General features: G+C 49.3%; 1 protein-coding gene across 1 annotated transcript in view; it reads left to right on the forward strand.

Moving 5' to 3' along the window:
• Positions 1–25,894, forward strand: part of LOC123754488 (serine/threonine-protein kinase NIM1) — a 414,954-nt gene that overhangs the window by 287,142 nt on the left and 101,918 nt on the right. The window contains exon 3 of the mRNA XM_045736934.2: positions 18,422–18,601. Coding sequence (XP_045592890.2) covers positions 18,422–18,601 — 180 coding nt within the window. The remainder of the gene's footprint in view (positions 1–18,421; positions 18,602–25,894) is intronic.

Raw genomic sequence — 25,894 nt, forward strand, 5'->3', positions numbered from 1 at the left:
TGTATATATGGTGTGTAGGAGGACAGGCTGGTGTGTAGGAGGACAGGCTGGTGTGTTATGTATATATGGTGTGTAGGTGGACAGGCAGGTGTGTAGGAGGACAGGCTGGTGTGTTATGTATATATGGTGTGTAGGAGGACAGGCTGGTGTGTAGGAGGACAGGCTGGTGTGTTATGTATATATGGTGTGCAGGAGGACAGGTTGGTGTGTAGGAGGACAGGCTGGTGTGTAGGAGGACAGGCTGGTGTGTTATGTATATATGGTGTGTAGGAGGACAGGCTGGTGTGTAGGAGGACAGGCTGGTGTGTTATGTATATATGGTGTGTAGGAGGACAGGCAGGTGTGTAGGAGGACAGGCTGGTGTGTAGGAGGACAGGCTGGTGTGTTATGTATATATGGTGTGTAGGAGGACAGGCTGGTGTGTAGGAGGACAGGCTGGTGTGTAGGAGGACAGGCTGGTGTGTTATGTATATATGGTGTGTAGGAGGACAGGTTGGTGTGTAGGAGGACAGGCTGGTGTGTAGGAGGACATGCTGGTGTGTTATGTATATATGGTGTGTAGGAGGACAGGCTGGTGTGTAGGAGGACAGGCTGGTGTGTAGGAGGACAAGCTGGTGTGTAGGAGGACAGGCTGGTGTGTAGGAGGACAGGCTGGTGTGTAGGAGGACAGGCTGGTGTGTAGGAGGACAGGCTGGTGTGTTATGTATATATGGTGTGTAGGAGGACAGGCAGGTGTGTAGGAGGACAGGCTGGTGTGTTATGTATATATGGTGTGTAGGAGGACAGGCAGGTGTGTAGGAGGACAGGCTGGTGTGTTATGTATATATGGTGTGTAGGAGGACAGGCTGGTGTGTAGGAGGACAGGCTGGTGTGTAGGAGGACAGGCTGGTGTGTTATGTATATATGGTGTGTAGGAGGACAGGCTGGTGTGTAGGAGGACAGGCTGGTGTGTTATGTATATATGGTGTGTAGGAGGACAGGCTGGTGTGTAGGAGGACAGGTTGGAGTGTAGGAGGACAGGCTGGTGTGTTATGTATATATGGTGTGTAGGAGGACAGGCTGGTGTGTAGGAGGACAAGCTGGTGTGTAGGAGGACAGGTTGGAGTGTAGGAGGACAGGCTGGTGTGTTATGTATATATGGTGTGTAGGAGGACAGGCTGGTGTGTAGGAGGACAGGTTGGAGTGTAGGAGGACAGGCTGGTGTGTTATGTATACATGGTGTGTAGGAGGACAGGCTGGTGTGTAGGAGGACAGGTTGGAGTGTAGGAGGACAGGCTGGTGTGTTATGTATATATGGTGTGTAGGAGGACAGGCTGGTGTGTAGGAGGACAAGCTGGTGTGTAGGAGGACAGGTTGGAGTGTAGGAGGACAGGCTGGTGTGTTATGTATACATGGTGTGTAGGAGGACAGGCTGGTGTGTAGGAGGACAGGTTGGAGTGTAGGAGGACAGGCTGGTGTGTAAGGTATATATGGCGTGTAGGAGGACAGGCAGGTGTGTAAGGTATATATGGTGTGTAGGACAGGCAGGTGTGTTATGTATATATGGCGTGTAGGAGGACAGGCAGGTGTGTTATGTATACATGGTGTGTAGGAGGACAGGCTGGTGTGTAGGAGGACAGGTTGGAGTGTAGGAGGACAGGCAGGTGTGTTATGTATACATGGTGTGTAGGAGGACAGGCTGGTGTGTGGGAGGACAGGTTGGAGTGTAGGAGGACAGGCTGGTGTGTTATGTATATATGGTGTGTAGGAGGACAGGCAGGTGTGTAAGGTATATATGGCGTGTAGGAGGACAGGCTGGTGTGTTATGTATACATGGTGTGTAGGAGGACAGGCTGGTGTGTAGGAGGACAGGTTGGAGTGTAGGAGGACAGGCTGGTGTGTTATGTATATATGGTGTGTAGGAGGACAGGCAGGTGTGTAAGGTATATATGGCGTGTAGGAGGACAGGCTGGTGTGTTATGTATACATGGTGTGTAGGAGGACAGGCTGGTGTGTAGGAGGACAGGCTGGTGTGTTATGTATATATGGTGTGTAGGAGGACAGGCAGGTGTGTAAGGTATATATGGTGTGTAGGAGGACAGGCAGGTGTGTTATGTATATATGGTGTGTTGAGTCTCCCTAAATGATATACTCTACAGTGAACTACTGTGTCAACTGTTGATGTGATGCTAACTAAAATATTGAGGCTTCAAGATGGTGTGGATGGCGTGCACGGTGCTTCCTGGTGCCTCACCTGTAGAGATCAATACACTAGCTTCCCTGAACACTGAAACACACAAGATCACCACCTGCCTGCCTAGCTTGCTCACCACCGCAGAGTCATGTTGAGAATCTGTCTCCTGTTAGACTCGGTCAACAGTCAGGATGGAACTGGTCCAGTTACCAGTCCAACACTGGAATAGTGTGTAGCTGTGTAACGCCCCCTTCATTGTCGCTGTGTAACGCCCCCTTCATTGTCGCTGTGTAACGCCCCCTTCGTTGTCGCTGCATAACGCCCCCTTCGTTGTCGCTGTGTAACGCCCCCTTCGTTGTCGCTGTGTAACGCCCCCTTCGTTGTCGCTGTGTAACGCCCCCTTCGTTGTCGCTGTGTAACGCCCCCTTCGTTGTCGCTGTGTAACGCCCCCTTCGTTGTCGCTGTGTAACGCCCCCTTCGTTGTCGCTGTGTAACGCCCCCTTCATTGTCGCTGCATAACGCCCCCTTCATTGTCGCTGCATAACGCCCCCTTCATTGTCGCTGCATAACGCCCCCTTCATTGTCGCTGCATAACGCCCCCTTCATTGTCGCTGCATAACGCCCCCTTCATTGTCGCTGCATAACGCCCCCTTCATTGTCGCTGTGTAACGCCCCCTTCGTTGTCGCTGTGCAACGCCCCCTTCATTGTCGCTGCATAACGCCCCCTTCGTCGTCGCTGTGTAACGCCCCCTTCATTGTCGCTGCATAACGCCCCCTTCATTGTCGCTGCATAACGCCCCCTTCATTGTCTCTGCATAACGCCCCCTTCATTGTCGCTGTGTAACGCCCCCTTCATTGTCGCTGCATAACGCCCCCTTCATTGTCGCTGCATAACGCCCCCTTCATTGTCGCTGCATAACGCCCCCTTCATTGTCGCTGTGTAACGCCCCCTTCATTGTCTCTGCATAACGCCCCCTTCATTGTCGCTGCATAACGCCCCCTTCATTGTCGCTGCATAACGCCCCCTTCATTGTCGCTGCATAACGCCCCCTTCATTGTCGCTGCATAACGCCCCCTTCATTGTCGCTGCATAATGCCCCCTTCATTGTCGCTGTGTAACGCCCCCTTCATTGTCGCTGCATAACGCCCCCTTCATTGTCGCTGTGTAACGCCCCCTTCGTTGTCGCTGTGTAACGCCCCCTTCATTGTCGCTGCATAACGCCCCCTTCATTGTCGCTGCATAACGCCCCCTTCATTGTTGCTGTGTAACGCCCCCTTCATTGTCGCTGCATAACGCCTCCTTCATTGTCGCTGCATAACGCCCCCTTCATTGTCGCTGCATAACGCCCCCTTCATTGTCTCTGCATAACGCCCCCTTCATTGTCGCTGCATAACGCCCCCTTCATTGTCTCTGTATAACGCCCCCTTCATTGTCGCTGCATAACGCCCCCTTCATTGTTGCTGTGTAACGCCCCCTTCATTGTCTCTGCATAACGCCCCCTTCATTGTCGCTGCATAACGCCCCCTTCATTGTCTCTGCATAACGCCCCCTTCATTGTCGCTGCATAACGCCCCCTTCATTGTCGCTGCGTAACGCCCCCTTCATTGTCGCTGCATAACGCCCCCTTCATTGCCGCTGTGTAACGCCCCCTTCATTGTTTCTGTTTAACGCCCCCTTCATTGTCGCTGCGTAACGCCCTCTTCATTGTCGCTGTGTAACGCCCTCTTCATTGTCTCTGCATAACGCCTTCTTCATTGTCGCTGCATAACGCCCCCTTCATTGTCTCTGCATAACGCCCCCTTCATTGTCGCTGCATAACGCCCCCTTCATTGTCGCTGCGTAACGCCCCCTTCATTGTCGCTGCATAACGCCCCCTTCATTGTCGCTGTGTAACGCCCCCTTCATTGTCGCTGTGTAACGCCCCCTTCATTGTCGCTGCGTAACGCCCTCTTCATTGTCGCTGTGTAACGCCCCCTTCATTGTCGCTGTGTAACGCCCCCTTCATTGTCGCTGCATAACGCCCCCTTCATTGTCGCTGCATAACGCCCCCCTTCATTGTTGCTGCATAACGCCCCCTTCATTGTCGCTGCATAACGCCCCTTTCATTGTCGCTGCATAACGCCCCCTTCATTGTCGCTGCATAACGCCCCCTTCATTGTCACTGTGTAACGCCCCCTTCATTGTCGCTGTGTAACGCCCCCTTCATTGTCGCTGTGTAACGCCCCCTTCATTGTCACTGCATAACGCCCCCTTCATTGTCGCTGCATAACGCCCCTTTCATTGTCGCTGCATAACGCCCCCTTCATTGTCGCTGCATAACGCCCCCTTCATTGTCACTGTGTAACGCCCCCTTCATTGTCGCTGTGTAACGCCCCCTTCATTGTCACTGTGTAACGCCCTCTTCATTGTCACTGTGTAACGCCCCCTTCATTGTCGCTGTGTAACGCCCCCTTCATTGTCGCTGTGTAACGCCCCCTTCATTGTCACTGTGTAACGCCCCCTTCATTGTCGCTGTGTAACGCCCCCTTCATTGTCACTGTGTAACGCCCTCTTCATTGTCACTGTGTAACGCCCCCTTCATTGTCGCTGTGTAACGCCCCCTTCATTGTCACTGTGTAACGCCCCCTTCATTGTCGCTGTGTAACGCCCCCTTCATTGTCACTGTGTAACGCCCCCTTCATTGTCGCTGTGTAACGCCCCCTTCATTGTCGCTGTGTAACGCCCCCTTCATTGTCGCTGCGTAACGCCCCCTTCATTGTCACTGTGTAACGCCCCCTTCATTGTCGCTGTGTAACGCCCCCTTCATTGTCGCTGCATAACGCCCCCTTCATTGTCACTGTGTAACGCCCCCTTCATTGTCACTGTGTAACGCCCCCTTCATTGTCGCTGTGTAACGCCCCCTTCATTGTCACTGTGTAACGCCCCCTTTATTGTCACTGTGTAACGCCCCCTTCATTGTGGCTGTGTAACGCCCCCTTCATTGTCACTGTGTAACGCTCCCTTCGTTGTCACTGCATAACGCCCCCTTCATTGTCACTGTGTAACGCCCCCTTCATTGTCACTGTGTAACGCCCCCTTCGTTGTCGCTGCATAACGCCCCCTTCATTGTCGCTGCATAACGCCCCCTTCATTGTCGCTGCATAACGCCCCCTTCATTGTCGCTGCATAACGCCCCCTTCATTGTCACTGTGTAACGCCCCCTTCATTGTCACTGTGTAACGCCCCCTTCACTGTCACTGTGTAACTATTATAGACTGTGGGTTGGTTGGTGTTGTCGTCGTTGATCCTTCTCTATGGACAACCCAACCCACAACTCGGCAGAGTGCTTATACTAGGAGATCACCCTTGGCGCTTCTGGCTCTTGGAGAGGGGCTCAACGTCACACGTTTAGGGGATGCGGCTCCAACACTTAGCCTCGTTGTCACGTGCACACACCCACTCGAGCCGCTGTGACTCCCCACTCTCTCCTTATGAGATATGATCTCCTCAATCCCCCTATGACTTACTAGTATTACCTCCTACCCTGTCCACAGCAGTGGTTCATGGTTCTTTCTCTCTCTCTCTCCTTCTTTACTACCTCCTGGGAAGCCTCACTAGGACAAGGGCAAACACCAGCAAATTGTGACACATTTACTGGACAAAGCACATACACGATACATACACACATATAATAATAATGAATCCTATACTTTATAATATCACAATCAGGTTGCACTCCAACACCATCAGAACTCTATTATCAGCTTATCAAGTGGTATCCTATCTCCTGGTTCACCACCTGATACTATTAACCTCCTCAAGTTGATCAAGCCTACATACACTGTTGCACTATCAGCAAGATAATGTATATATAGAAAACCAGCATTTGAATGCAATAACATATATCAGTATAAATGTTCATTGATACACAACAATGATTAATCGATCACTGTCAGTCCTCGAGCACATACATCTGTAGGTAATCAAGCCTACGACTGCAACTCTAAGCTTCAGAATAAATCACTCCTTGACATAAGAATGCAAACAGTCACTCACCTCTCACTGCGTCTTGCACGCTAATGACAACCAAACACTATCAACTCCCTATAAGTAATCCACCAGAACTTCCCCTTCCACCTCTGGAAGTTCACTACCCTAATATCCTTAGGTTCTTCCGGGCTTCACTACCAGGATCCTCTGCAGCTCCTCCAGGCTGCTATCATGAAGTTTCCTTGAGCAAGTACGGTGCTTCACCCTTCTGCTAGGGTCCTCCACAGCTCTCTTGGCTGCTACACCATGAAGTTTCTCCGAGCAACTATGGTGCTTCTCCACCTCTACAGAAGCACGTGACACTCCTCTTCACTGCTGCTTCTCACAGCTCGAGGTCCTCTCCTTCACTACCTTGGAGTCTCATCAATTACCTCATCTAGGCTGGCTTCGAAGTTCTCAGCAACTTCTTCCCCAAAGACAAACCTGCAACCCATCGACACTCCAATAAAATGTTCCCCTTTAACACATAAACAAAAATAACCACACAATATGCTTGCCTCAAACCTCTATCTGTCCTCTACATACAGTGAGAGTGGACTCCCCCGCTTTGGGCGGGTCCATACTCCACCTCACCTGGCGGCGGTCCTCACTCGCTGGGAGGGTCTTCCTCCATCAGGAGCCGGGCTCCCTCAGTCGTCGGTCAGAGCTCAGAGGGGATGGACGTCGCTCCGTGCTCCTCCCTCTTCACTCTCCTATTTCAGGCTTTCTGCCTTATTAAAACATGTCTAACTTATAAATAAACATTGCTACTGTCGCTGGGCACACGACCAACTACAAGCAATCACAATGAACTGGCGTATATCGTGCTTACCACAGATTAACTGATCGAGGGCGCTTTCCCTCTGACGGCGTCTGGTCAGGGCGCTCCACACAGCCCACGAAAATGCCTCTGAGTAGCTTATTAAACTCTGCTCGTCGACCAGGACTTGATACCACAACGTTCCCAGCTCGGTTCCACAGCTGGCACGTCTACACACTTCTCTTCTCTTCGAGATATATCACTAGGGGTTCCCTTCTGGCGGGAGCTCACGGAGCGCAGCTTCCCCCTGCGATGTCTGGCACTCAAGTGAGGTCAAGGTCCTCCGGAAGCGAGCCTCACGCCTCCAGCAAAATGTCCACATCTCCTAGCCAGTCATTTATCTGTTTTCTTCTTCATTGCCCATAATCTCAAACTGTTACACATATCCAAGCAACTATTTTACATATGCGTTATCACCTCAATATTCGCTAGACCTTCTAATCAGGTCAGGCTTGATGAATAACTCTCAAGGAGGGAGACTCGTTTCTCCTGTAGGCTGAGATCATAACACTCCCCTCCCCTTATTTTTGAGAGTTATTCTAGTGGCTAGGCTCGAGATAACGCATCAGCCACTACATTGTCTCGCCCTCTTATGTGCGTTATCACCAGGTCATACTCTTGGAGCGATAAAAACCATCTGGTTAATCTCTGGTTTGCATGCTTCATTTTCTTCAGAAAAACTAGGGGATTATGGTCTGTATACACCGTTACTGGGTGTCCTCCCCCACTCACATACACTTCAAAATGTTTCAATGCCATCACCAGGGCCAAAGTCTCTTTCTCGACTGTACTGTACGACCTCTGGTGCTTAACGAACTTCTTCGAGAAGAAGGACACGGGGCGGTAAATTCCATCATTCTGCTGCGTCAGTACAGCTCCGGCCCCTATATCACTGGCATCTACAAATAGCGTAAACGGCGCTTCAAAATCTGGCGACACTAGTACAGGTGCCTCAGTCAACAGTCTTTTGGTCTTCTCAAACGCTTCTTGTGCTGTTCCATTCCACTCCCACTTCTTGCTCTTTGATAGCAAACTCGTCATAGGAGCAGCTATGGTGGAGAAATTTTCACAGAACTTCCGGTAATACCCAATCATACCGAGGTATCTCAACAATTTTTTCTTACTCCTGGGCACCGGGAAGTTGTCAATGGCCTCCACCTTTGTTCTTACCGGAGCAACCTCGCCTTGCCCTACTATATATCCAAGGTACTCCAGGCGGGCTCTCCCGAACTCGCTTTTTGCCAAGTTGATCGTCATGTTGGCCTTCTCCAACCGATCGAACAAATCTAAAAGTCGATCCAGGTGATCCTTCCAGGAATCAGCGAACACCACAATATCATCGATGTACACTGCACATCCAGTCGCGCCTTGTAATACCTGATTCATTACTCGTTGAAAACAACTACCACTATTCTTCATTCCGAACGGCACCACTTTATATTGGTACAAGCCGTCGGGTGTCACGAACGCTGAGATCCTCTTGGCCTCCTCGGACAGGGGAATCTGGTAGTATCCCTTCAGCAGGTCTATCTTCGAGACATACCGTGCACTCCCAATCCGATCTATGCAATCGTCAATGCGCGGTATCGGAAACGAGTCAGCGACCGTGACTGCATTCACCTTCCTATAATCGGTGCAGAACCGGTACGTGCCGTCACTCTTCTTCACGAGGAGGCACGGCGAACTCCAGTCACTGTCGCTAACCTCTGCCAAGTCGTTATCTAGCAGATACTTCACTTCTGCTCTCATTGCTGCCGCTTTCTCCGGGTTAACTCTATAAGGGTGCTGCTTGATGGGCTCAGCACTCCCTACATTCACTTCATGCACCGTTCCGCGGTGTCTTCTAGGCACGTCCGTGAATAACGACTTATTCCTCCGTAGGATCTCCACTAGCTCCTGGCGTTGGTCATCCTCCAAATGACCCAAACGCTCACCTATCTTGGCCAGGCTTTCTGTATTTGATATCTTCGCGCCATCGGCCCTCTCTAACTTACAGTTCTCCTCTTCTATCCCTTTGCCGTCTCCTACACAAAGCACAGTCGCCTGCAATGGGGTTTCCATCGGTTCTTCATCGCCTAGAGGCTTATCTCTGTCATAGTACCTCTTCATCATGTTCACGTGGCAAACCTGTGACTTCCTCGGACGATCTGGCATGTGGATTACATAATTCACCTCCCCTAATGCCTTCTGGATGGTATATGGTCCACAAAATCTCGACTCGTATATACTTCCTTTTGCCGGTAGCAGGACTAACACCTGATCTCCTTCTTGAAATTTCCTGCCCTTCGCCTTCCTGTCGTGGTACCTTACCATCTCTGCCTGGGATGTCCTCAAATTTTCCTTGGCCAAATCTCTGGCCCTAGAGAGTCGCTCTCTAAAAGTTTTCACATATTGTCCCACGTCCACCTTAGGCCTATCCACGGTGAGCTGCTCCTTCAGCGCGCCCACTGGGCTCCTCACGGAGTGTCCGTACACCAGTTGAAATGGGGTGAATCCGAGTGATTCTACTACCGCATCCCTGATGGCGAACAACACGGATGGTAATGCCTCGTCCCAACTACTCCCTTCCTCAGTGCAGTATATCCTCAACAAGCTCTTCAGCGTTCCATGGAAACGCTCCAACGCTCCCTGCGACTGAGGGTGATACGGTGACGAGCGCACTTGCTCTACCCTCCATCCTCTCACAGTTTCCCTAAACAACTTCGACTGGAAGACACTCCCCTGGTCCGTCTGGATAACCTTGGGCATTCCTACCCACGCAATGTAGTTCTGTAGTCTATCCAGAACGGCTCTCGACGTCACTCTTCTCAGGGGGATTGCTTCGGGGAAACGGGTGGCCGTGCACATTATGGTCAGTAAGTACTCATGGCCTTTTCTGGTCCTTGGCAACGGACCTACACAGTCTATCAAGACTCTCTCAAAAGGCTCGCTAAATGCCGGTATGGGCTTTAAGGGTGCCTTTGGTATTGCCGGAGCCGGCTTACCTGCACGTTGGCACGCCAAACATGTCCTACAATATTTCTTTACCTCCTTCCACACGTTCGGCCAGTAGAAGTGCTCCTGCACCTTATTTAAGGTCTTCTTCACCCCCAAGTGCCCTGCCATATCTACGGAGTGGGCTAGTTCTAACACAGCCGCCCTAAACTCCTTCGGCACTAATACTTGGTGCTTCTCCAACCATACCTTATCTGCGCCGGCTTTGTCCGGTCGCCATTTCCTCATTAGTACATCATCGTCCAAGTAGTAATACACGGGGGACTCCGGACATGAATTTCCCCCTTTTGCCTCCCTGATTAGATCTATAAACTCCTCTTTCTGAGCCCTAATCAGGTCCGCTCGGTTCACGCTGAACTTTTCAGGTAGGGTCATTTTCACTTCCTGTCTCCTCGACTCCTCATTCTTCTGAGCTCGATCTTCGTCGAACAGCTCAGACATGTCCATGTTGACCTCCTCCCTTGGTGGAGTCGACACTGCCATATCATCTCCAATGTCTTCCTCGGCGGCTACGTCCGACTCTGTCACTACACAGGCCGGGTATACGATGACTTGACTGTCCTCTGCCTCATCTTCAAGGATGCTGGCTAGATCTATCTTGTCTGGCGTTCCACTTGTACCGCGGTCCTTCTGGTTCACCTCCGGCACAGCTTTTACTATCAGCTCTGGCAGCACCTTGGACCCACACAAGTCGTTCCCCAGGATCACTTGGACTCCTGGAACAGGTATGTTGGGGCACACTCCCAACATCACCTCCGCCGACAAATAATCTGACTTCAACTGGACAGCACACACGGGCATGTCACTCTTAGACAACAACCCATGAACCTTTATCCTCCTACTGCCAGCTAACAGTCGATCATTTCTTATTAGGCCTCTCAGAATCAAGCTCTGATTGGCTCCAGTATCCCTGAGGATACTAACCTCCACCTCGGGTTGACCTTCTATGCCGACCCAACCTTTACTGATGAACGGCCTATACCGCTCGTTCATCAAATCTACCTTCTGTGGTTTGTCTTGTTGTACATCAACGTACTTCTTCCGGGATCACATGTCGTCAGGGTCACGACTCTCTTGCCCTGCCGACAATCTCGCATCATGTGACCTGATCTGTTGCACTTGTAGCATCTCATTTGGGAGAAATCTCTCCTATACGCCCCCGAGTAGCTCTGACTCTGCCCACTCGTATTGGAGTTCCTCGGGCCAGATGTACTACTCATACTCTGTGGAGCTTCATTGGACTCTTGTCTCCTCTGCACACTTTTATTTTCCTGCTTACCTCCAGCAGGCGGACTCGGCAACTTTCCTTCCTGGGGCTTAAAACTAGCTGGTCTGCTTGTCTGCCCCCCAAAACTTCTTCCTCCCCAGACTCCATTGGATCTGCCATTGCTGCGTCTCACCTCGCTTCTCACTCTGTTCTCCCTCAAGCTCTTGTACGCTTCAGTAATCATATCTGCCCTATCTGCGGCATCTTTCACCTCCTTTATCCCTGCTTCTTGGATCTTGAACTTTGTTTCGGGATGCATCATCTCCAAGAACTTCTCCATGACCATCAGTTGCTTCAGGTCAGCGTAAGATCCAACTCCAGCAGCCTCAATCCACTTCTGGAATCGTCTTTCCAGATCTCTTGCTGTCTCAGCAAAAGTACACGCTCCAACTTTGATCATCTCTCTGAAGCGCTTCCTATAAGCTTCTGGGGTTAACTGAAACGAGCGCAATATGCTGCTCTTTACTGTGGCATAATCCTGGCACTCTTCCAGTGACAATTGGGTGTATGCCTCCCTGGCTGCACCGGTCAATCTTAACTGGACCAGCTGGGCCCATTCCTCCTGTGGCCACTCCTTGATACTGGCTACTTTCTCAAAATGCTCGAAGAAGCTCTCTGCCTCTTCGGGCACAAACAAGGGAATGTCCTTCTCCCTAACCCTAACATCTGGTGGGTGTGATACCTGGGTGGTGCTCTCTGGCAACCCATGTTCAATCCTTTGTTCAGCCAAGGTTCTATTCGCTTCTATCTGCATTTGTTTTGTTCTCTCTTTTTCTTTTTCCACCTCTAGCCTTGCTTTCTCTTTTTCTTTCTCCTGTTCCAACTCCAGTTCTCTTACTCTGGTTTTCTCTTTTTCTACTTCCAGTCTGGTTTTCTCTTTTTCTACCTCCAGTCTGGTTTTCTCTTTTTCTATTTCCAGTCTGGTTTTCTCTTTTATCTGGAGTTCTAATTTCATCTTTTCCAGCTGGAACTGTCTCTCCTCACGCTGTTGTTGGATCTGGAGCTCTAACTGGAATCTCTCCAAGCTCCTATTTCGGCTACTCCTACTACTGCGGCTACTCTTGCTGCTCCTACTCGATCCCTGGGATCTCACTTCATCCTGCCCATCATCCTCCTTTCCACTTTCAGCACCTTTCTGGGCTCCTTGTTCTGCCGCTTCATTTTTTGCTCTTAACTGCCTCAGGATCTCATCCTTCATCCCAGCTACTTTAGATGCTTTCAACCTGATGCCACATTGTTCTGCTATTTGTTTCAATTGATCCCTCGTGCAACCTTCTAAGTCCTCAGGCTTGCCTGACTCCACAAACGCTTGCACCTTATCCATCTTGTCCTGTGAGTCTTCCCAAGAGAGAATATACACCTGCGGTCACACAGTTTATCTATTTCAGCAAGGGTGTACAACTCCACTCTTGGACAGGGTGTGGGTGTGTCAGTTCACTCTTCCGGACACAGGCCCCCAATTTATTATAGACTGTGGGTTGGTTGGTGTTGTCGTCGTTGATCCTTCTCTATGGACAACCCAACCCACAACTCGGCAGAGTGCTTATACTAGGAGATCACCCTTGGCGCTTCTGGCTCTTGGAGAGGGGCTCAACGTCACACGTTTAGGGGATGCGGCTCCAACACTTAGCCTCGTTGTCACGTGCACACACCCACTCGAGCCGCTGTGACTCCCCACTCTCTCCTTATGAGATATGATCTCCTCAATCCCCCTATGACTTACTAGTATTACCTCCTACCCTGTCCACAGCAGTGGTTCATGGTTCTTTCTCTCTCTCTCTCCTTCTTTACTACCTCCTGGGAAGCCTCACTAGGACAAGGGCAAACACCAGCAAATTGTGACACATTTACTGGACAAAGCACATACACGATACATACACACATATAATAATAATGAATCCTATACTTTATAATATCACAATCAGGTTGCACTCCAACACCATCAGAACTCTATTATCAGCTTATCAAGTGGTATCCTATCTCCTGGTTCACCACCTGATACTATTAACCTCCTCAAGTTGATCAAGCCTACATACACTGTTGCACTATCAGCAAGATAATGTATATATAGAAAACCAGCATTTGAATGCAATAACATATATCAGTATAAATGTTCATTGATACACAACAATGATTAATCGATCACTGTCAGTCCTCGAGCACATACATCTGTAGGTAATCAAGCCTACGACTGCAACTCTAAGCTTCAGAATAAATCACTCCTTGACATAAGAATGCAAACAGTCACTCACCTCTCACTGCGTCTTGCACGCTAATGACAACCAAACACTATCTATAAGTAATCCACCAGAACTTCCCCTTCCACCTCTGGAAGTTCACTACCCTAATATCCTTAGGTTCTTCCGGGCTTCACTACCAGGATCCTCTGCAGCTCCTCCAGGCTGCTATCATGAAGTTTCCTTGAGCAAGTACGGTGCTTCACCCTTCTGCTAGGGTCCTCCACAGCTCTCTTGGCTGCTACACCATGAAGTTTCCCCGAGCAACTATGGTGCTTCTCCACCTCTACAGAAGCACGTGACAATCCTCTTCACTGCTGCTTCTCACAGCTCGAGGTCCTCTCCTTCACTACCTTGGAGTCTCATCAATTACCTCATCTAGGCTGGCTTCGAAGTTCTCAGCAACTTCTTCCCCAAAGACAAACCTGCAACCCATCGACACTCCAATAAAATGTTCCCCTTTAACACATAAACAAAAATAACCACACAATATGCTTGCCTCAAACCTCTATCTGTCCTCTACATACAGTGAGAGTGGACTCCCCCGCTTTGGGCGGGTCCATACTCCACCTCGCCTGGCGGCGGTCCTCACTCGCTGGGAGGGTCTTCCTCCATCAGGAGCCGGGCTCCCTCAGTCGTCGGTCAGAGCTCAGAGGGGATGGACGTCGCTCCGTGCTCCTCCCTCTTCACTCTCCTATTTCAGGCTTTCTGCCTTATTAAAACATGTCTAACTTATAAATAAACATTGCTACTGTCGCTGGGCACACGACCAACTACAAGCAATCACAATGAACTGGCGTATATCGTGCTTACCACAGATTAACTGATCGAGGGCGCTTTCCCTCTGACGGCGTCTGGTCAGGGCGCTCCACACAGCCCACGAAAATGCCTCTGAGTAGCTTATTAAACTCTGCTCGTCGACCAGGACTTGATACCACAACGTTCCCAGCTCGGTTCCACAGCTGGCACGTCTACACACTTCTCTTCTCTTCGAGATATATCACTAGGGGTTCCCTTCTGGCGGGAGCTCACGGAGCGCAGCTTCCCCCTGCGATGTCTGGCACTCAAGTGAGGTCAAGGTCCTCCGGAAGCGAGCCTCACGCCTCCAGCAAAATGTCCACATCTCCTAGCCAGTCATTTATCTGTTTTCTTCTTCATTGCCCATAATCTCAAACTGTTACACATATCCAAGCAACTATTTTACATATGCGTTATCACCTCAATATTCGCTAGACCTTCTAATCAGGTCAGGCTTGATGAATAACTCTCAAGGAGGGAGACTCGTTTCTCCTGTAGGCTGAGATCATAACAGTAACGCCCCCTTCATTGTCGCTGCATAACGCCCCCTTCGTTGTCGCTGCATAACGCCCCCTTCGTTGTCGCTGCGTCACTACCTAGCGTGGAACTGCTGGAGGACGCTGTTAGGCTTGACCAGCAAAACACTCAACCCATTCTCGTACTTGCTTATAGTCAATATTTTGCTTATGAATAAGTACATATGTGATATACTAATTTATTGTGGAAAACACTAGAGTAAGCAGCGGGAGTATAGAGATGAGTGTAGAAGTGTATACTGGGGTATAGGTGCCCCTCTCCGTCACCTGCTCTCACCTGCCCCACCACAAACCCTCCACCACACACACCTGTTGGGTCACGCCTCCTGGGTCACCTGTGAAAGCACTTTCGCAAGCACTTACGAACCTGTACATCTTTTCTCAATCTTTGGCGGCTATGTTTACAATGATTAAACAGTTAATGAGCTCCGAAGCACCAGGAGGCTGTTTATATCAATAACAACAGTTGAATGGCAAGTTTTCATGCTTGTAAACTGTTTAATAAATGTAACCAAAGCCGTCAAAGATTGAGGAAAGATGTACACATCCGTAAGTGCTTGCGTAAGTATCTTTCGTGAATCAGGCCCCCTGGAGACGGGCACCAGGGCACGGGGAGGCTTCACCGGTACTCTCGTCTCTACGGACATATGTACCACAGTTGAAAACCGAAGAAAACGTAAAAGAAAGATGTTAATATGGTTGGCGTGTTAGCGGCGTCACCACAGTGGGACCCGGAGTCGCCACACACAGCCTTGGCTGGGCAAAAGGCTGTAGATGTTAGTGGTTTAAAACCTGGCAATTACTCCATGACATTTTTCCATGTGTCATGTGAGTGGTGATTAGGACCTGGGGAAGAGGGTAACCTTCCTAGTAGCAACAGCCGGAGAGGTACACCTGGCTCCTTCAACCATCACGGTAGCTGCTTAGTCCAGTTGTGTTTGACAGGTGTCTTCATCACACCTGAAGTTGATCGTACCTGATCAACCAGGCTGTGACTCGTACGTCAGGCTGCGAGCAGCCGCGTCCAACAGCCTGGTTGATCAGTCCGGCAACCAGGAGGCCTGGTCGACGACCGGGCCGCGGGGACACTAGGCCCCGGAAGCACCTCAAGGTAACCTCAAGGTAAGGTAATCACTGTTGATAGAGTTAAAGAGCCCGTAGACCAGACTGTCGCATACGCTCTACTAATGCCAATGTTTTGTCCAACCATTTGGGCTGGACGGTAGAGCGACGGTCTCGCTTCACGCAGGTCGGCGTTCAATCCCTGACGGTCCAAGTGGTTGGACACCATTCATTCTCCCCGTCCCATCCTAAAATCCTTATCCTGACCCCTAGGGGAGCCGGTCGGCCGAGCGGACAGCACACTGGACTTGTGATCCTGTGGTCCCGGGTTCGATCCCAAGCGCCGGCGAGAAACAATGGGCAGAGTTTCTTTCACCCTATGCTCCTGTTACCTAGCAGTAAAATAGGTACCTGGGTGTTAGTCAGCTGTCACGGGCTGCTTCCTGGGGGTGGAGGCCTGGTCGAGGACCGGGCCGCGGGGACAATAAAGCCCCGAAATCATCTCAAGATAACCTCAAGATAACCCCTTCCCAGTGCTACATAGTCGTAATGGCTTCACTCTATGTACTGATAAATCCCTTCTCTTCCCTTCTCTTATGCTGATTTACTGCTGTTCGGGTCAACCTGTCCTCTTAAAAAGAACGTCGTTTTTGGCCGTTTGTCCGTATGGCCGAATTTGGACGTAATTTGAAATTGAAAAAATATGAAAATAAATTTGGGATTTTTTTTTTCAACAACAGTAAGTTAAGGGTCCGCTGATAGGTTAGGTGGGCAGGAAATTCTCATAAAGTTTCAAAACGTTATGAAAAACGTTAATTTAAAGTGTCCTCTCATAACCTCTGCGCGTACGCCGGACGACTCAAATAGAAAACGGAACAGAACGTCACTTTTGTGAGTCGATTTCATTTCAAATTACGTCCAAATTTGGCCATAGTGCGCATACCAGCCTAAAGTGACGTTCTTTTTAAGAGGCCGGGTTGCTCACCCACCAAGGAGGCTAGGGGGGGGGAGGGGGGGAAGAGTTTGGTGGAAATATTGTATGGTGAAGACCTGGTGCAGAATACAACCTAACGTTTAATACCGCAACATGTGCCGTAGTTGGGTTTAACTCGGAGTTCTCGTTTAATGGAGTTCCCAGTCTACAGTTACTAGTCAGAGACGCCAGTAAAGTATTCTGAGAAGCCTCGGGGGCATATTATATCCTGAAGGGCTCCAGGCACCTGTCAGGTGTGTTCAGGTAGAGACCTGAAGGTCAGAACATATCTTCTCATTACTGAGTTTGGTCATGTTGATACCTGCTGGAGAGTCAGGTTACTGAACAATGTGTGAACACACTTGAGCTGACCTTGGTAAGTCTAAGTGTGACTTGAGGAAATGTTCAACACGGACCTTGTGAGTCCATCCTCACACACTCTCCACCCTGGCCCCTGACCTTGTGAGTCCATCCTCACACACTCACAACACTCTCCACCCTGGCCCCTGACCTTGTGAGTCCATCCTCACACACTCACAACACTCTCCACCCTGACCCCTGACCTTGTGAGTCCATCCTCACACACTCTGTGGCAGAGTGGTCTACAGGCTAGAGTGAAACATCTAGCCAGCTGGGAGACCACTCAGCTGGATATTGAGAATGATTAATGACCTCGCGTCACAGATATGGATTACTGACAGACATATGAGTCCACTACCGTCAGCTGAGTGTTATATGAGCTGTATGGAGTGAATGTGAGCAGTCATCACTCCCCACGGGAGTCTAGGTGGGACCAAAGAGCCAGAGCTCAACCCCCGCAAGCACAACTAGGTGAGTACACACTGGTGATGTAGCATGCTGAGGCCTCACAATATCTACATCATATCTACATATCAATATCTACATCACATAGTAGACAATATCTACTAATAACATTTCTCCTAATAATTTTTTTTCAAGCTGGATTTTAACATTCGGCAGAGTTCTGGCATTTGCGGCTTCGGCGGGTAGGCGGTTCCGTGGGCTGATAACCCTGTGATGGGAAAAACATCTGTTCTCAGTCCTACATTGTGGCTTGTTGAGCTTGAACCCGTTGTTCCTTGTTGTCCTGACGTGTCCTGACGTGTCCTGACGTGTCCTGACGTGTTCTGACGTGTCCTGACGTGTCCTGACGTGTCCTGACGTGTTCTGACGTGTCCTGACGTGTCCTGACGTGTCCTGACGTGTTCTGACGTGTCCTGAGGTGTCCTGATGTGTCCTGACGTGTTCTGACGTGTCCTGACGTATTCTGACGTGTCCTGACGTGTCCTGGTGTGTCCTGACGTGTCCTGACGTGTCCTGGCATGTTCTGACGTGTCCTGACGTATCCTGGTGTGTCCTGACGTGTCCTGACGTGTCCTGGCATGTTCTGACGTGTCCTGACGTGTCCTGGTGTGTCCTGACGTGTTCTGACGTGTCCTGACGTGTTCTGACGTGTTCTGGTGTGTCCTGACGTGTCCTGGCATGTTCTGACGTGTCCTGGTGTGTCCTGAGGTGTTGGTTGCTCCTGCAGGTGAGGCGGAAGAGGAGGAGCGGACGCCGTACGAGCGGGTGCTGTACGGGCTGCACCATGACCAGCGCTGGGTGAAGGAGGTGACCTTGGGGCGCCGCGTCGGCTTCTACCGCTTCAGAGGAGAGCTGGGCCAGGGCAACTTCTCCACCGTGCGCCTGGCCTTCCACCAGCTCACCCGAGGTAAGTGTCGGGGCTCTGCTTACCCACCAGTTCACCTTAGGGCTCTATTTACTTACTCACCAGGTCACCCCAGAGCTCTACGTACCCACCAGCTTATCCGCGGGCTCTATACTTACCCATCAGCCCACCAGAGGTAAGTCACGGGACTCTGCTTACCCACCAGGGCTCTACGAAGGCTCAACTTACCCACCAGGGCTCTACGAAGGCTCAACTTACCCCCCAGGGCTCTACGAAGGCTCAACTTACCCCCCAGGGCTCTACGAAGGCTCAACTTACCCCCCAGGGCTCTACAAAGGCTCAACTTACCCCCAGGGCTCTACGAAGGCTCAACTTACCCCCCAGGGCTCTACGAAGGCTCAACTTACCCACCAGGGCTCTACGAAGGCTCAACTTACCCACCAGGGCTCTACGAAGGCTCAACTTACCCCCCAGGGCTCTACGAAGGCTCAACTTACCCACCAGGGCTCTACGAAGGCTCAACTTACTCACCAGGGCTCTACGAAGGCTCAACTTACCCCCCAGGGCTCTACGAAGGCTCAACTTACCCACCAGGGCTCTACGAAGGCTCAACTTACCCACCAGCTAATAGGCTAGGTGACTTGGGAGGACACCATCATCTAAACACCAAGTGCTTAGGGAATTTAATCCTTACTTACTGGATGGATGGAATTCCTTCAGCATTTACTTCATGAATTACAAAGGGAATATATTTACTCATAACAATGTCCAAGATCACAGGTAAGGTCCTGATCAGTTCAAGATCTATGATTCGGGATTAACTAAGGGAAAATATGTCAAATACACGGGAGATTAATTAACAGTAATTTTAGTTATGAATACCAATTAATTAATCCCTAAGCTAGTGACATCCTATGTTGACCAGACCACACACTAGAAAGTGAAGGGACGACGACGTTTCGGTCCGTCCTGGACCATTCTCAAGTCGATTGACTGGTTGATCACTAACCCCTATACCCCAGCACAAGGCCCCTAAGGTCACACTAAAATCGTTTTGTCTCGTATGCTTCAAGGAAATTTAGGCGCCACCCACTATGGCTCATCTTGCCCTAGAAACTCCGCCCTTACTAGGCCTACGCCCAGTCAATTTAAACCAGGCGGAGTGTTCCCAGGTGACCTGGATGGTTCATCAGGCCTCCCTGTAACCACAGCACAAGGGGGGAAACGTGGGCCCCAGAGCTTATGATACCCAATAGGGTGTGGCTAATCTGCCTCCAGGAGTCAAGAGGGAGAGGGGAGAGGAGGAAGAAGGGACGTGAGAGGGGAAAAGGAAAGGGAAGAGGGGACAAGGGGGGGGGGGGGAAGGGACCGTTACAGCTTTACTGACCTACCAGCTCACCCCAGGGCTCTACTTACCTACTAGCTCACCCCAGGGCTCTATACTTACCTACCAGCTCACCCCAGGGCTCTACTTACCTACTAGCTCACCCCAGGGCTCTACTTACCTACCAGCTCACCCCAGGGCTCTACTTACCTACCAGCTCACCCCAGGGGCTCTACTTACCTACCAGCTCACTCCAGGGCTCTACTTACCTACCAGCTCACCCCAGGGGGCTCTACTTACTTACCAGCTCACCCAAGGGCTCTACTTACCTACCAGCTCACCTCAGGGCTCTACTTACCTACCAGCTCACCCCAGGGGGCTCTACTTACCTACCAGCTCACCCCAGGGGCTCTACTTACCTACCAGCTCACCCCAAGGGCTCTACTTACCTACCAGCTCACCCCAGGGCTCTACTTACCCACCACCTCACCCCAGGGCTCTACTTACCTACCAGCTTACCCCAGGGGCTCTACTTACCTCCCAGCTCACCCCAGGGGCTCTACTTACCTACCAGCTCACCTCAGGGGCTCTACTTACCTACCAGCTCACCCCAGGGGGCTCTACTTACCTATCAGCTCACCCCAGGGCTCTACTTACCTACTAGCTCACCTCAGGGGCTCTACTTACCTACCAGCTCACCTCAGGGGCTCTACTTACCTATCAGCTCACCCCAGGGGCTCTACTTACCTACCAGCTCACCTCAGGGGCTCTACTTACCTACCGGTTCACCCCAGCGGCTCTACTTACCTACCAGCTCACCTCAGGGGCTCTACTTACCTACCAGCTCACCTCAGGGGCTCTACTTACCTACCGGTTCACCCCAGGGGCTCTACTTACCTACCAGCTCACCTCAGGGGCTCTACTTACCTACCAGCTCACCTCAGGGCTCTACTTACCTACCAGCTCACCCCAGGGGGCTCTACTTACCTACCAGCTCACCTCAGGGGCTCTACTTACGTACCAGCTCACCTCAGGGCTCTACTTACCTACCAGCTCACCCCAGGGGGCTCTACTTACCTACCAGCTCACCTCAGGGCTCTACTTTCCTACCAGCTCACCCCAGGGGGCTCTACTTACCTACCAGCTCACCTCAGGGGCTCTACTTACCTACCAGCTCACCTCAGGGGCTCTACTTACCTACCAGCTCACCCCAGGGGGCTCTACTTACCTACCAGCTCACCTCAGGGGCTCTACTTACCTACCAGCTCACCTCAGGGCTCTACTTACCTACCAGTTCACCCCAGGGGCTCTACTTACCCATCCAAGGTAAGTACTCTTGATCTACCATGTATAAGATATAAAGTTGTAACCTAACCAGAAGTATACAGCCTCGAGCAACCGTTCACTTGGGGTGGACGGTAGAGCGATGGTTTCGCTTCATGCAGGTCGGCGTTCAATCCCCGACCGTCCACAAGTGGTTGGGCACCATTCCTATCCCCCGTCCCATCCCAAATCCTTATCCTGACCCCTTCCCAGTGCTATATAGTCGTAATGACTTGGCGCTTTCCTCCTGATAATTTCCTTCCTTTCCCCATCTAGCCTAACCCATCCAGGCATTGAAAATGGAATATTTGTGAACCGCTATTCTTCAGAGTAATAGTACGTTGTAATGTGTACGTTCAGGGACGGTATGGTAAGGTACAAGATGACATACTGTTGTTGTTGTTTAAGATTCGCTACTTGGAAAAAAAATGTTCCAAGTAGCACGGGCTATGGTGAGCCCGTCAGAGGACATACTGTTTGAGAGTCCAAGGGTCGCTCAAGCTATCCAGTTGTCAGTAGCTTGTTGTCGTCTGGCCTTAGTGTGATGTGTTCCTACTTTGGTGTTCATTGATGGTTTGGTGGGCCATAATAGGGGAACTACAGGCCTTTTGGCTAGTACGAGGCACCTTCTGTTTATGTCCACCCAAACACACACACACACACACACACACACACACACACACACACACACACACACACACACAAGGGTAAGGGGCGAAAAGTCGGACTGGCGAACAGTAACAAGTGGAGTACCTCAAGGATCGGTGCTGGGACCAATCCTCTTTCTAATTTACGTAAATGATATGTTTACAGGAGTGGAATCATACATGTCAATGTTTGCAGATGACGCAAAATTAATGAGAAGAGTTGTGACAGACGAGGATTGTAGGATCCTCCAAGAGGACTTAAACAGGCTGCAGAGATGGTCAGGGAAATGGCTACTGGAGTTTAACACCAGTAAATGTAAAGTTATGGAAATGGGATCAGGTGACAGGAGACCAAAGGGACAGTACACAATGAAGGGGAACAGCCTACCTGTAACGATTCGAGAAAGAGACCTGGGAGTGGATGTGACACCTAATCTAACTCCTGAGGCACATATAAATAGGATAACGGCAGCAGCGTACTCTACACTGGCGAAAATTAGAACTTCATTCAGAAACCTAAATGAGGAAGCTTTTAGGGCGCTTTACACTGCCTACGTGAGACCCTTCTTAGAGTATGCCGCGCCATCATGGAGCCCCCACCTGAAGAAACACATAAAGAAACTGGAGAAGGTTCAGAGGTTTGCGACGAGGCTTGTCCCAGAGCTACGAAGGATGGGATATGAAGAGCGGCTGAAGGAACTGAACCTTACGACACTAGAGAAAAGAAGGGAGAGAGGAGATATGATAGGGACATATAAAATACTCAGGGGAATTGACAAAGTGGAAATAGATGAAATGTTCACACGTAATAATAACAGAACGAGGGGACATGGGTGGAAACTGGAAACTCAGATGAGTCACAGAGATGTTAGGAAGTTTTCTTTTAGCGTGAGAGTAGTAGAAAAATGGAATGCACTTGGGGAACAGGTTGTGGAAGCAAATACTATTCATACTTTTAAAACTAGGTATGATAGGGAAATGGGACAGGAGTCATTGCTGTAAACAACCGATAGCTAGAAAGGCGGGATCCAAGAGTCAATGCTCGATCCTGCAAGCACATATAGGTGAGTACATGTAGGTGAGTACACACACACACACACACACACACACACACACACACACACACACACACACACAATTTTGGGAATTTTTGGGAAACTGTGGGGAAATTGACAGGGTGGACAAGGATGGATTATTTAACATGGGTGGTACACGAACAAGGGGACACAGGTGGAAACTTAGTACCCAGATGAGCCACAGAGACATTAGAAAGAACTTTTTCAGTGTCAGAGTAGTTAGTAAATGGAATACACTAGGAAGTGATGTGGTGGAGGCTGACTCCATACACAGTTTTAAATGTAGATATGATAGAGCCCAGTAGGCTCAGGAATCTCGCCTGAGATTCCAAGTTTCCATCCCTTTTGTAGGGTCTGAGTTGGTGTAGTCGGTTAAGGGGTAGCAGTTTTGGCAGCTGCGCGAACAGCTGTACTCTCTGGGTTCGAGTCTACTGCAGGGAGGGTGTCTGTGTGTGTTTACCAAAAACTTGCGAGTTTATGCAAGTAAAATGTTATATATATATATATATATATATATATATATATATATATATATATATATATATATATATATATATATATATATATATATATATATATATATATATATATATATATATATATATATATATATATGCGAACAAGCCTGAATGGTTTCATTCGCATTTGTGTTCCTCATGTGTGCCCCAAAGAATGAGGGTGATTTGATAAAATGCTATGCCCAAGATTACCATCCGAGTTGCCGGCGGGGAAGTGGTTCAAATAGCTTCGGCTATCACTTCCTTTTGTCCGGCCGTGATGGTCAAGCGGATTAAGGCGCCCCGTAGTTACCAGTTGCGTTGCTCCTGGGAGTATGGGTTCGAGTCACTTCTGGGGTGTGAGTTTTCAGACGCATATAGTCCTGGGGACCATTCAGGCTTGTTCGCATATATATATATATATATATATATATATATATATATATATATATATATATATATATATATATATATATATATATATATACATATATATATATATATATATATATATATATATACATATATATATATATATATATATATATATATATATATATATATATATATATATATATATATATATATATATATATATACATATATATATATATATATATATGAAAATGAAAACTCACACCCCAGAAGTGACTCGAACCCATACTCCCAGAAGCAACGCAACTGGTAACTACAGGGCGCCTTAATCCGCTTGATTAAGATTAAGGCGCCCTGTAGTTACCAGTTGCGTTGCTTCTGGGAGTATGGGTTCGAGTCACTTCTGGGGTGTGAGTTTTCATTCGCATATAGTCCTGGGGACCATTCAGGCTTGTTCGCATATATATATATATATATATATATATATATATATATATTATTAAATATGACCGAAAAAGTATTTGTATTCCCCAATAATCTACAGCCGAATTGAAAGCAAAGGTCAACAAATTGATCGAAACCGTGAACGCCAAGAAATCCGGACTCCACCTGCCAAAGATGATTGGGGAATACAAACCTGCATACGCGTATGGAAATGTCAAGACACACAAGCCTGGAAACCCACTTCGGCCGATCATCAGCCAGATACCCACACCTACGTACAGACTGGCGAAGCGACTCAACTGCTTGCTGACTCCTTATGTCCCTTGCGCCTTCAGCCTGAAGTCTCCAAAGGAATTTGTTGACTTATTGCGGGGCACACGGGCCACAGGGATAAGAGCCTCGTTGGACATAGAATCACTGTTTACCAACGTACCTGTGGATGAAACAATCGGGATGATAGCGGACAGAGTGTATTGTGATCCTGCCTGTACTCCTCTTGACATACCAGAAAACATTCTAAGGAAACTACTCCAAGCTTGTACTAAAGAGGCACCCTTCTTGAGCCCGGATGGGCACATGTAGAAGCAAGTAGATGGGGTCGCCATGGGTTCTCCTCTAGGTGTCCTGTTTGCGAACTTCTACATGGGTACCATCGAACAAAAGGTCTTAGTCGACATGAACTTGAAACCGGCCATATACTACAGGTATGTTGACGACATTTTTACACAGGTACCTGATGTCAGACATCTGCAGGAGCTGAAGGAGGCATTTGAGCGGAATTCTGTGTTGCGTTTCACTTACGAGATGGAGAAGGATGGGAAGCTGCCCTTTCTAGATATAACAGTCATGGAAAGGAGCGGAGGTTTCCACACTGCAGTCTACACTAAGGAAACAAACATAGGAATGTGCCTCAATGCCAACAGTGACTGCCCAGACAGGCACAAGAGGAGTGTTGTTAACGCTTATGTCGACCGTGCTCTCAGCCACAGCTCAGGATGGAAGCAAGTCGATGAAGAACTCTGTAGGATAAAGCAGGTCCTAGTCAACAATGGCTTCTCCAATGGTTTCGTTGAAGACATCATAAGAAGGAAGGTGAAACGCCATGCAACCTCTGAAGAGACAACTAACACAACACCTATACCCCCTATTAGACTATTTTACAGGAACTTCTTTTCCACAGCTCATAAAACGGAGGAAAGGGTCCTGAAAGATATTGTTAATAGAAACGTTATCCCTACAGACAAAAATCAGAAGATACAATTGACGATTTACTATAAAACCAAGAAAACTGCGAACCTACTCATGAGAAACTCTCCAGACACAAAGCAGAACGCTTTGAAAGAGACCAATGTCGTCTATGCCTTCAAATGCCCACTTGGGGACTGTAAGCCTCAAAGAACTCAGTATATAGGCAAGACAACAACATCTCTTTCCAGGCGATTAACGATGCATAAGCAACAGGGCTCCATTAAGGAACATATAATCTCTTCCCACAAGCAGACCATCACCAGAGAAGTCTTAACAAAAAACACGGAAATCATCGATAGATACAGCGATAGCAGGCGGCTTGACATCTGTGAGGCACTACACATCAAGAAGTCAACACCAGCAATCAACAGCCAATTAATGCACAACTATATTCTACCCAC

This window comes from Procambarus clarkii, chromosome 18 (genome assembly GCF_040958095.1).
Source record: "Procambarus clarkii isolate CNS0578487 chromosome 18, FALCON_Pclarkii_2.0, whole genome shotgun sequence".
In the NCBI taxonomy this organism is placed as follows: Eukaryota; Metazoa; Arthropoda; class Malacostraca; order Decapoda; family Cambaridae; genus Procambarus; species Procambarus clarkii.